Source organism: Buceros rhinoceros, unplaced genomic scaffold (genome assembly GCF_000710305.1).
Source record: "Buceros rhinoceros silvestris isolate BGI_N320 unplaced genomic scaffold, ASM71030v1 scaffold26964, whole genome shotgun sequence".
NCBI lineage: Eukaryota > Metazoa > Chordata > Aves > Bucerotiformes > Bucerotidae > Buceros > Buceros rhinoceros.
The window spans coordinates 901-14,156 of record NW_010409237.1 but is presented as its reverse complement, the minus strand read 5'-3'; the positions used below and the strand labels follow the sequence as shown (position 1 = coordinate 14,156).

General features: G+C 44.0%; 1 protein-coding gene across 1 annotated transcript; it reads left to right on the top strand.

The window, feature by feature from the left end:
• Nucleotides 1-6,574: 6,574 nt before the first annotated feature.
• On the top strand, nt 6,575-12,575 carry LOC104492600 (transmembrane protein 184B-like; the record flags this gene model as incomplete). Its single annotated transcript, XM_010135182.1, has 4 exons — nt 6,575-6,632; nt 8,515-8,600; nt 9,718-9,978; nt 12,410-12,575. Coding segments are annotated over exons 1-4 (571 nt in total), but the record flags the coding sequence as incomplete, so codon positions are not given.
• Between the last annotated feature and the right edge of the window lie 681 nt (nt 12,576-13,256).

Here is a 13,256-nt window from a genome sequence, read left to right as displayed (position 1 = left end):
TTTCCCTGCCAAGACATTATACCCTACCAGAACACTTGGGACTCTGAAAGCGGTTTAACGCTGTGATAAGATGGATTAAAACACTTAGCTAAGATAACTATTGAAATATTATAGTGCTTGGTCTGGAAATGCTCTTTTGAAAAGGTGTTTGGGGTTTTGTTTGTTTGTTTTCTTTCCTCTTGTGGACTACTTTAGGAGAGAGTAGCTGGACATCTTTTCAGAGCAGCCATTCCCCAGGAAGGTTTTGGAGGTGAAGTTCTGCCAGCTGAAGTAGAGAGTTGCACCCACTCTCCAGGAGTCTTGCCTCAGAGTCTTCCTCCTCTAGGAAGAGGCAGGTGACTGGAGTACTTGATTATAGCAAGATTCCCTCTAGTCTTTAGAAGTCAGCTCAACCTGTATGGGGATTTTGTTTGTAATGGTGTAAATAACATGTCTGGGAAGGCAACAGAGCAAGCTGTGTCCAGGGAAAATGTAGTGTATAGATAAGCTACCCAGAAACCGTGCTGTATCTGGGTGTGACCAGTTTTTTATAAACCCTGAGGGATGTAATTTACAGGAAACCTGAAGGGAGAAATAACTTGCATGCTCTACCTGCAGCATTGAAGGTCCTTTAACCCATAGAGTACCTGGATATTTGTCTCCCCACCCTCAAGTCTTGTCTCTGGATCGAAAGGATAAGAATACTGCTGTTATTATCTGACAGTCACAGTGCCTGGGAGTCTGATGATACTGAAAGGATCAGCTATTTGAGGATGTTGTGAAAGGGAGAGTGACCAAGAACGTAGAGAGATGGTGTCATGGCGTCAAATTTTTTGTGTCTAACCTGAAAGCATTCCTTTCTGCCTGGGTATGTTGTACATTTGGCCCCTGATCAGCTCTGGCAAAAAGTTAAGAAAGATCTCTCTGGTTCAGCAAAGGGAAATGACTGCAACATGTTACCTAGTGCAGCAGTGAGGCTTTGGGAAGGAGATGAGATGAAATAATACCTTAAAAGCTGACCTTCCTGGCCCGTTGTTCCCTCCCCAGGCTGTGAAACATGATGTGGATGCTATTGGAGGCTGCTGAGCTGATTGCTTGGGAGCCCGCAGTTGCCTGGTCATCTCCAGCACAGATACAGCCCGGGCAGCAGCAACGTAAGTAGCCGTGCCTTTGTGCAGGCTATTTAAAATGAACCTGGACAAGCCAGTCACCTGAGGAGGCAGATTAGAAAAGAGTGAATTACTCTTCATGGCTCACCACGTCTTGTCTCCTCCTTTCAGTTTTGCTAGGAAATGCTGGTTGGTGGTGGGCGAAGCTATTTGCAGCTAATTGCCTCGTGGGAGTTGAGAGTGACCTCTCTCCTCCACCAAACTCTTCTGTCAGACTTTCTTTCCCGTGTCCCTATGGCTTTGTGGTGGCACTGATTTTACAGCAGAGTTTTAAGCTAGCAGTTACTCATATAAATTCCCGTTTAGGCAACTTCATCCATCTGGGTAATTTAATGTTAATGGAATCTGGAAAAAATTGGGTTGAAGTCTTGGCTTTTTTTAAGCACGCACCCTTTCAGGTGGATCTTGTTGTGCCCCTTTCTGTAAAGAGAAAGTGCCTTGCTGTTGGTGACATCTGGGGTACAGAGGAGATATTTTGGAATTGCCCTGAACTGTATTTTAGCAGCTGTTGGCATCTGTCAGCTTCAGACAGTATTGATGAGTTCTCTGCAGACCTCTGTGGTCAGCTTTGGTGCTGAGTCAGGAAAGGGTGAGCAGCTTCTAGTGACTCTGTGGTGTAAGTAGCCTTTGGAAAAGGATGCCAGGCAAAGTTTTCTCCTCTGATGTTGCCTCTACTTGCTTATGCCAGTGAGAGTGAGAAGGGTTTCCTCCTCCAGGCATTGCTCTCTGCCTGTGAGCGTCCAGAGGTAACTTTTCTATAAGGGAAGTGCTGTATCTGGGCTCATTCTTCAACTAGTAAAGTTGATGTGTCTAGGGCTTGGCATTTTTATGTGGGGAGGAACTCTCCTGTCCCAGAAGGCTTGGAATACAAGGCTCCTAATTCTGCCTTTAGAAGTCTGCACCTGTAGGGTTTTTATTTTTCTTCATGGAGTACCAGGGCAGGAGAGGACTGTGGAAGGGATGGTGTTGAACAGGAGCAATGAAATTAGGAGTCAATGATTTTGGGGAATTAACAAGAGGATGTATGTGTCTTATGTCTGGAGTTTTTTAAAAATCCACAAACAAAATTTAGCAGATCAGATATTATTTTAGCAAAAACAGAATGGCTTTGTAGTGAACGGCTTTGGGTGCTTTGTTGAGAATCACTGTTTTTACTTCTGCAGTGTTCATCCCTGCTACATTTTTGCATCAGAGATGGATTGCTAGGGAAGTCAGATGTGCCATTTCCCTTGCATGCTTTGCAGCACAGTTGCCTAGGCTTGCGGTAAGATGTCTGGCTTCTTCCAGTACATTTACTCACTAAATTTAAGTATGGGTCTAATCCGATAGATTATTATGTATGTTAGTTCCTGTGTGGAAAAGTATGCGCCAATATAAAAGAAAAAAACCCTTCATGTTTTACTGCTGCAAGTTCACAGGCTTTTGAGCCTGCTGTAGTGTTTAACTTCTGATTCTTCTTAGAGTAATTGTATAACCCTGTGGCAATTTTAAAACTGTTGCTTCCTTTGTCTTGATGGTGGGAAAGGATGAGCACAAGTGGTGGTAGAATAAGTTTTGATTTGACTTTGTTCTTGAGAATTTGGAAAATGAAACACAAACTTCCTCTGTTGTACTGGACACAAGTGTTTACAACACATCTTTTTTCTTGTTTTGTCTTTCTCCTCTGCCAATTGCAGAATATCTTTGTAGTCTTTCTATGTTTCTCCCCTGGGAGCAAAGGGCTTGACTGGTTTGTGTGGAGTGGGGCTGCTGGGAAAATGGGAAAGGGACACAGTACATGGCCCAAGTGTGCTTGATCCTGCTCTTGAAGGAATGGTTGGAAGGTTGAGGACCATCCTTTGTCCTCCTTTCCCTCCCCCTTCCTCTCTTTTTCCTGTCCCCTTCCAAAAAAGGGACTGGATGTTGGATGTTGACCTATCACAATGTGGGTCAGTCCACAAAAAAAAAAAAGAAACAAAAAAGAGGAGAAGGATGGGGGGAGGAGGGTTGTGAATACAGTGAGACAACAGAAATTAATAGAGCAGAAAAAAACTCTGGAAAGAAAAGAGCACGGCTTAGGGTAAAAGGGTTTTATTGTTGTTTCTGAATTTCTAAATGGGTGCATGGTGGGGGGGAGCTGCTCTCTCTTCAGATGAGTGTGTGTGGATTACCAAAATGGGTGGGGGCTGCATGAGCTGGGAGTGGAAAGATTTTTGTGGCATGTAATTTCCTTTTAATGAAAAGGAAAGGCATGGCCTCATTGGAGGCTAAGCTGTTTGTGTGTACGGTGTGCTCTTATGTGTACATAGTTGTCAGATCATCTCTAGAATATGGTGTAGTGGTCAAGTACCTTGCTCTGCGGTTTGGTCCTAGGTGCCTTCTGCTTCTGAGGCTTAGGGTTTTCCTGCTCTGCTCATGCTGATGCTACTGGCTTTATGTCCCAACAACACTTTTCTCTTGTTTCACTGACTGCAGTGAGAGCTCTTTTGAAAATTGTGACCAGGAAAAATCTCTTCAGCATTCAGACTGCTTATTCCTCTGACAAGTAACATTGCAAAGAACGGCATTTGGATCTGACTTTGTGCAGAGAGAGAAGTGCTTTAAGGTGATAGGAAGTGCAGTCACTGCGTGTTTTTGTAAAGCCAAATGCCCATCTTCTAGCAGAGCACAGTATTGCTCACATGGGTCTGGGGTTATGTGTGTGTGCCTGCGTATGAAGAGTGTGTTGTGGGTGACTTTCACTGACTTGATGTTAAGAAAGCCTTGCCCAGCATGAATAGTAAAATGTAAATGAGTTGCACTAGTAAAAATTGCATGCCAGGTCACATGCTTAGCTCAGATTGTTTTGGGAATGCTACTGGAGAGCTTAAAAATGCACTGTTGGGACCTTTTCGTGTCTCATAGCTAAGTAAACTAGATGCTACCCCAGAGAGCAAAAGCCATTTAAGAAGTAATAAATTTAAAAGCATTTGATTTTCTTTTATTACTATGACTGGTTTGAGCTGCGCCAGTGACTGTCTTACTGTGTAGGGTTACGTTACTTTGTCCTGCTTGTCTACCTCCTCCTTTTCCTACCTCTTGCCAAATCAGCTGGTGATGCCCTGCCTTTGGGGGTCAAAAAGACCTTAAATCAATTATGAATTTGCAATATATACCTAGCACAATGGAAACAGCAGATCCCAGTTGGTGATTTTAGGCATTCTTATAATTAAAATAGCCTAAAATAAACCTTGAACCACTTTGTTGTGTGTTCTTGTACTCACTGTAAGTCTAGGGGACATTCTGAAAACGATAAAGCTCCTACTTTCACAATGTGAAGCCCTGGCTTGTGTCCTAATAGATGCAGAAAATTCAGACTGTAGATAACCTACCACAAGACACTTCTGCATTGGTCTTTATAACAGAAGTACAATTTAATGAAGAAACTCTTGGAGGAATAAGAAGTTAAGAGGGGAGTGGAAAATGGTTTTGTGGTATCTTAACAGAAACAAAATTCAGCATGGTAGGCATTTGAAACTACAGTAAGTGTGGCGTAGGTTTTAAGGAGGAGCAATTTCTTGCCTGGTAGCTTTGCAGGAGAACCTTGCAGCCAGGTCGTGCATGTTTTGTTGAACCGTATCTTGTACAGCAGGAGGAGGATTAGCTGTTAAGACTCTTTCATGGGATAGCTATGTGCATCATTCTTTGCTCTCTCAGCAGTTTAGAAACGAAATACTTTTAGCCTCAGAGGAGATGATCTATTTTAAAAACTTAGATTGTGTTTGCAGATGGCAGAGACCAGCTTCAGAGTCATGTCATTTGGAGATCTTTTCCTACCGCAATAGAGTGGACCTTGCTCAGAGCAGGCACCCTGCTCCTCCTTTACTAGAGCTTAAATATGTTTTACATACACAATTGAATGTATATTCAGAAGTACACCTACAAGAAACTGAAGGAACAAACTTGAATATTTTCTCCCTCCTCTTACACCACTTTCGTTGCATCAGAAATGTCTCTTACATATTTGTGTTTGTTTACGCAGAAGTAGCTCCTCCTCAGCGGTAGCATTTTTCATGCCTTCATGCAAGCCAGAATTGAAGTTTTTTGTTTTCACTTGTGCCACATCACCTCTGCTTACTGTTAGAAGTTTATTTTCAGTGAGGAAGCTGCCATGTTACTGTTAGGGACAGAAAGTCTCTGCTCTAAAAGATGCAGGAATGGCAGTTTGCTCCTGATGAAGAATTACCGTGTTGCTGTTTTTCTGTGGATGCAGGCCCTGTAGACACATCCCCACTAGCTTTACATGGGTGTGGTATCTCTAACAGAACTGGTCCCCATGCAGGTTGGAGCCCTTTCTCCATTGAGGATCTCAGTAACAGTGTTTTGTGTCTCTAGGTTATTTTCTCAGGATAGTTATCTTGGTATAAATAGCACATTGCTTCGCTTTATTTTCTTTTCTCCTCCTTGCATTGAGAGCAGACCCTAATATTCCTAAAGTGCTTTCAGAAGATCTGTTAGATAAATTTAAGTTGGTACTAGGTTGGTGTTTAAGCTAATGCTTTAGCAGTGCAAGGTCCTGGCTTGCTCTAATGTGTATAACTTATAATAGCATCTAGGCAGGTGTCACCTCTGCCTTCCACGTTTGGGGTTGTTGGGTGTAGACCTCACGCAGATCTAAGCACTGCCAGAAGCTCACATAGCCCACACACAGGAATTGTACCAGCTGATCCAGGTTTCCTGCAGCCATCCTGAAATACACCTAAGCCTTTGTCTGAAAGCCCTCTGTGTTCATCCAGATGTGTGCTTGTTTCCAGTTTCCAAAGTTTGGTGCTTTTCCTGGCTATCTGTTCTTGTGGTCCTGTTTGGGACGTGTGCTATATTGCAGGTTACCTCCGGAGGGAGCAAGGTAGTCAGCTGGAGATGGGGAAAGCTTCAAGAGTGAAATTTGGAAGTGTTGAAATGTTTGCCTTTGATATATTTGGGAGAGCTCTCCAGAGAGAGAGAATAAGCGTGCAAGTAACTTTACCCTCTCTTGAAATGGAATCAATGAGATGGAGATGAAAGAGATGGAGAGAGAAAACAGGATATGGCAGAAGAGTAAGGAACTCTTCAAAATGTATTATGCACTAGATTGGTTTGGTTTGTATTGCACTGGTAATTTAGGTTTCTAACGGCCCCCGATTTGCCATATGGTAATGTCAAGTGCTTTCCTCATGGTTTGGTACCTTGCAGTGCTGGGAACTGTACAGGCAGAGAACAAAAAGATGGTTGTCCCAAAGAGCTTAAAATGCGCAAGAAACAACAGAGGAGTATAGCCAGCTGGGAGGAGTGCACAGAACAAAGATCACAGCCAGCAGTCTAACTGTCGTCAAGTTGTGGCACAGCTGGAATAGCAAGGTGGGGAAAATGGAGAAGATCAAGGTGAATATGAAATAGCTTTGTGGCTGTTGGAAGAGACTTTTTTCGCCATGTGTGAGAGGAAGCAGGAAGATAAGTCTTGTGACACTGACATGGGCTGTGATGGAGGTAGGTGTCCAAGGAACAAGTATGAAAACACATTCACTGTGTCAGGTAAGAGGAAAACTGCTTACACCAAGGTGCTCAGTCTGTAGCTTGTCAAGACAGCGTGTTTGCTGTGGTGTGCTCCCAGGCACCACCTTTGCTGGAAGCCTGTTCTAATGATGTGCTGGGCTTGTGTCCCGTTGCACGGTGGGGAAGAGGCATCTTGAAAACAAGGCCTTTTAAGAGAGCTGCTGTAGCCTGCCCTCATGATGTTTTTTTCAACAAGGCAAAAGAGGAGCTACCAGACTCTGAGCTGGTGGTAGTGAATGAGCTGAAATCCATCCGGCTAGTTAAGGCTCCAGTCATCTGCGCTATTACCTGAATTGCGCCTACAGCTTCAGCTTCTTGCATGCAGTAGTCTTTCATAATAGCTTTGTGCACTGCTTAGACCTGTCACTGTAGCAATGGTGTGTGGGACTTCAGGAGATTAGAAGGGATAATTTGGAAAGTACTTTTTAATTTTGCAGATTCAGGAGTACGATGTTCCTTTGTGTTTCACTAGCAAGGAGAATGAACTGCAAACTGATGTGAACAGCCAATAAAAAGGATCAAGCGATTAGGAAGTTGTCCTCAGGGGCAACTGTGAGAAACAGAGGGGTACTTATAGGTGAGTTGGATTGGGGTTTGGGATAGGAGAAGAGAAGTGGTGTTCTGGTTAACAAAGTTTGTATATTTTCTTTCAGAACACAGTGTCAGAAAGAGTTATTAGTTTCAATGATTGTGTGAATTAAAGGGGATTAAGTGAAGAATAATGCATAATCATGTAATTAATGACAGTTGATGTATAATCACAAGGGGGCAGTGTTAAGGTTACGTATACGACTTGAACTTGTAAGTGTCCTTGCTTCTGAATATGTAACCCTTGTCACGTCAGAATGCTTGCTGATCATTTTTTGCTGTTTCAGCTTCAGCTTTAAAAGGAATGCAGGGAAATGGAGGAATTCCCTTTCAGATGTTAAGTTCTGCTAACATAATAGACACTGTGTTTGGGTCTACGCTGTTTGATTTGCTGGAGTGTGGAACTCCAGGTCCTGCCCCACCTGCCACTGGTGGTCTGCAGTAGAGATCCTCTCCTCCGTGAACTTTAGGAAGGGCTTAGCAGCTTCCTCTCTTGCATAGCTCCCAAAGCGCACTGGGATGTGCAGGATTGCAGCTGGCTAGACTTTATTTAGAGCTAGGTTAACCACAGGTGCATCTGCTCTGGTTTCATTTTAGATGTGCCCTTCGTGAGCTTAGAGGAAGCACTCTCATGACTGTGAGCGTTCAGTCACTTGAGAAGTCACTTGGGTAGAAACCCTTTTCTTCTCAAAGCAATAAAAACCTTGCTACTTTGTGACACCTCCATCCAGCCTTCATCTCTCTAAATGTTTAGATATAGTATAGGTTTTTATAATGTGTGTGTGTATGCTTTGAAACTCAAAACTTAACATTATATTTTCTGTACTGGTCAGGACTGGAAGGGAACTACCCTTCATTATGTGCACTTATGGAAAGCTGTAACTAGGAGTGGAATATTTTTGAAAAAGAGTAACTGGAAAGAACAAAGAAATTTATTCTGTAAATTAAAACGTAATAGTTGTGCAGCTCCCTCTATAGTAAGATAATATCTGCTTTAAAAAGTATGGCTATTTCTCAGGATTTGTATTTGTTCTCTTCCCCCCCGTGGAAGAAAGCAGAAATGAGGTGGAATATGGTGTAAGTATAGTTAGAGTGCTGCACACCGCTGGTGCAAGTGCGTGGTTTGGAAAAGCATGTGCTGGAGGGTTCAGTTGTACACCTTAGTGTGTGTGTGGTGGGGTATTACTTGCTTCTGGCCCTCTGTTTTTACTGGGTGCCTGTTCCCTAGTTTGTGCTGTAGCTTCAGGTGAAGCCGGGCTGGGATGGTTCATCTGTGAATGTGTACTCTTTTTCGTGTTCTGCTGCGACCTTTCGGTAAATGACAGCTGTGTCCTTCCCTGCTGCAGCTGTAAACTGTGGTGATGGATCATTTCTGAAGCCCTTTCCATCTGCTGATCTTAAAGGCCTGTGCAAGAGGTATGTCTTGCACTTTTACAGAAAGGATATCCCCAAAACTGTTAGGAGGTTATCAGGAGGAGGCAGTATTATGCCGTTCCTCTTAATAACCATGTCTTTACTGTGACTGCATCAGAAGCAGCTCTTCTAGTGGATAGAACCAGTGGTTGACTGCTTGTGATCTTGAATTAAGTGGGTTATCTTCCTCCAATCCAGAGGTCACATTAGAGCCTGCTTACAACCAAATTGAAAATAATAGCTGCTTTTGATCTTAGACCTTCAAGAATTTGTTTTATTGAAAGAAAATAGCTTTTCATCCAGGAAATGACTAAGGGTCATGCTGCTTTGAAATCCTGTGTATGCTTGTGTTCTGGGTCAATTGGCTTTTAAAAGCCAATCAGGTTAAATTCAGGTCATGTAGAAAACAATGCTAGGTTAGAGGATTTAATGACAGGCTGGATAAGTGTGCTATGCCATATAATGTTTGGTAAAGCATTGCTTTCATGCTCTTCTTTCTAACAAGGAATACTTTCAGCACCTATCCTTCCAATGAAGGTGCTTTGGGCCGAGTGTAGTTTTCCGAATGGCAGTAGGAGAGTTGGAGGTTTGCTGGAGAAATAAGGATGCTCTTCTTTCCCTCTTGCTGCCCAGTGACACTTTGTGGTGCCTTCCAAATGAAACTATAAGACTCTGGCTTTTCAGGACTTGGCAGATTCTTGTGGTCTTGGGTGGATGCTGTATTCATCTTGTTCTTAAATATTTTTATAGCATATTTTTATTGCAGAAGGGTGGTGACAATGGCAGTGGCAGTTTCATGATCTCAGGGAGACTGTGTTGTGAGGGATAGAGAGGTTCCTGAGTACCACATGATTTGCTGTATCACGAAGGGTGGCAGTGGCAGACTTATGCAGGTCCTGCTTGTAAAGCATGAGAAGAGACTGGTGAAAGGCATGTGAGAGACGCAAGTACTGTTATCATTATGCTCCTAAGTCCTTTCAGTTTGATTCAATTGCTTTTTGGTTCTCTTCCTTGACAGGTCTTGGCTCGTGGGTGGCTCTCTAGCAAGCGCAAGTGGAACCTCAGACCAAAAGGCACCATGATAGTGATGACTGACATCACTGCAGCCCCTGGATTGGGGTCAGCGGCCACCACTCCAGCTGTGGCTCCCAACTTCTCCTGGATGCCAGAGGATGGCAGCCCTACTGCTGTGGAGCAGCCAATATTCCTCATGACCACCGCTGCTCAGGCCATTTCAGGTTTCTTTGTATGGACAGCTTTGCTTGTCACCTGCCATCAGGTAAAACCCTGTCCCTTGTACTTCTCATCCTTTTCCCTGCTGGAGGAACATACGTGATTATCTGGTGTATCTTTGCCAGATACAGCTATGTGATGGGGCTCTGGAGTGGTACCAGGACCTCCTCTTTAGGGTCTGATATATTATCTGTGCTGATCAAGGTGGCAACTTATATATGAAGGCCTTTTTCTGCTGGGGTTCAAACTTTCTGCAGTGTGAATGTAGAGCAAGCAAATGCTTTGAAACTAGCAGGCGTAAAACATTTGTCCATCTCCTGAGTGTTTGCAGAAAGGTGTGTTATCTCAAGCCATCCTTTCCCAGATCTTGTAGCTGAACCTAGCCATTTTGTCACTGTGTCAGCTGTTAGCTAAATGATCACGGTCATCTGTTGTTTGACATACCTCCTTTGATCTCCTGTGCCAGTGAATTCCACAGGCTGAACTCTGCTGCAGAAAGGAGTAGCAGGAAATGGGTTTTTTTAGTTTTTCTTCCCTCCTCTCTTTCTGAGGCAGGTGTTCAGGAAGTCAGGACAAGTGAAACCTTGCACCCTGTTCCATACCTCTCTTTCACACAGTTGTCGTGTGAACTGTAAAGCACAGTGGGGAACGCAAGCCCTGTTATTTATCAACCTGTATTTTGTACCTGTTGGTCCGTAGATTCCAGAGTGATGACTAGGATATAGAAAACTACAGCCCATTGATGGAGTGCAGGGGCTAGTGAAGTTCAAAAATGGATTAATCACTGATGAATAAGAGTAACACCTGCAGTTTCACCAGCTTAGGTAACAATTACAAGTGCCATGGATCCTCCTGTTTTAGAGCACAAATTGATTGCCTACTGAGAGCAGGAAGAAATCTTTCCTCTGCAGTATAGCATTGCACAGTTAGGCATTAATGCCCTTCTCAGAAGAAACCAGTGGAGGTCAGTGCCAGAGAGACGGTGTTGATTGAAACACACTGTTGTCCCGTTAGAAGGCAGCAGTTACTGCGCTCTAGTAGGCACACACATAGCAGGGCTCTCGTGACATCCCAAGGGCAAAGCTTAGAGTCATCTGAACTCTGGTGTCAGCTGTCCCTGTACTGTGTGAGGTGCGTCACTGGGGTTGTCACAAGGGAAAAAATATCCCTAAGGTTTGTTAGTTTATTTTCAACCTGTTCTTCTCAAAAAATGAAGCTTTTGTGAGCTCCTTGTGGGATAGAGAGAGGAAACAGAAGTATTTTGAGCCCTTCAGTTGATTTTGACCAGGTCTGGTCAAGAGGCCGGGAGACATGAGCAACAGATAGTTGGGGAGAGAGACAACTCCATCTCCCTTATGAGGTAAAAGTGAGAGCATCATCAGTGTGTGTTCCATTAGACGTTGGAGAATCCTCACAGTACCCCTCAATGCAGAGTGAAGCTTCAGACAAATGTTTGTGCTGCTTCAGGCAGTAAAAACAGTCAGTCATGAGGCATATATGTAATAAACTAGCAGCTTGATGGGGGTTGCTGTACGGAGGCCTTGCCTCCGGAGATTGTGCCCTCTCTTGACTCCGTGGCTGACAGAACGTACTGCAACTCATGCCGAAGCTCTGGCCGTATTATTAGGCCATTGCAGGAGTGGTGCTCATCTTCAGGGTGTGCTTGTGGTCAATACCTTTCCCAGGAGATGGGTATTCTGTGAAAAAGCATCCTAGGTGTGGGATTTAATGACGGCTAACAAACTGAGCGGTGCGAGTGGGTAGGGTGAGGACATTGCAGTCCCCTCAGACAGTGACTTAGGGGGATTGGCATGTGTGCAGTCAGACAAAACAAACGGTGTGACTGCGTGCTTCCTTTGAGCATGGTGCATGAGCTCAGTGCTCACTTGACGGCTGACGCTTCGTGGCTGTGCTGTCACCAATGTGCAGAATGGCACTTTTTGAGCAGATGGGCTGTGACTTATCAGCTCCTGGCAGTGCTATGAAGGGCTCTCCTGAGTTGTTTCAGGTCAAAGTTTTAAAAGCATCCAAAACTGCCAAGAGAGTGAGAGTGTTTACAACGACCATGCGCAAAGTGCATGCACCTTCCCTCTTCAGAGAAAAGCAGCCCGTGGTGTTGTGAATCTTGCGATGCAGGAATATAGGATTGATAACTGGAAAAAAAAGGTATGAACAAAAGAATATGGGCAAGGTGATGATAATTACAGTAAATTAATTCCCTAGCAGAAATGAGATTAGAAATGCATCTACCTCCTTTTCCTGCTCTTTCCCCTCTGCAAACTAAGGGATGCTGTACTGATGCCATATGATAACAGGGATTTTATTCTTTTTAAGTGTTTGTCACTTTGAGGCTGCTGGAGGCAATCAAGAGGTGTTTTGCTGGTTTGTTTTTTCTGGCTCAACTGACTCTCCAGTTCTAGTTTCTCTTCTCTGTTCCATATACCGCTGATCCTGGTTTCCCATCTCCATCCTCTCAGATCTACATGCATCTTCGCTGCTATAGCTGCCCAAACGAACAGCGCTACATTGTTCGGATCCTCTTCATTGTGCCCATTTACGCCTTTGACTCATGGCTTAGTCTCCTGTTCTTCACCAATGACCAGTACTATGTTTACTTTGGAACAGTGCGGGACTGCTATGAAGGTAAGGAGGGGTCAAACAGAATATGGGGGAGGTGGGAAGTCTCTTCCCTGAGAGAACCTTTGCTTCTGGTTGTGAATGTGGAGAAAGCATCACTGTCACCTACAGAGACAAAGTTTTATGGTGTGCCTCGCTAAATGACCGTAGCTTGCTCAGTAACTTAAAATCATAGAATCACAGGATGATTTGGATAGGGAAGGACCTTTATAAAGATCATCTAGTGCAACAACCCTGCCATGAGCTGGGACATCTTTCACTAGATAGGTTGCTCAAAGCCCCATCAAACCTGACCTTCCTCGCTGGCCTCTGAGCATGCCAAGATATGTTGAGCCTTCCCTCCGATATTCTGTAGAGACAAAGTTTATGATTTTCTTAGATCCTTTGCTTCAGGAAGGTGTAAAGCCAAAATCTGTTTCTACCTGAGTGTTATAAAATGAGGTATCAGTTAGCTCCTGGCTTTTTCTAACAGCAGCCAGGCACTTGGCGTCATGTTTTCCTGGTGCAGTTTGTTAGTGACATTTAGTGACATACTCTTCTGGTTCCATCCTGTGGCCACTTGTGTGCTCACACAGAGTAGCACAGCCACCATGTGCTGAGGTTAGTCAGGTGAAAAGTGCTTTGGAGTCCTGCAGGAGAAAGAGTGCTGTGTTCAGGATGAGTTACTGATTGCTTCATTTTCATTTA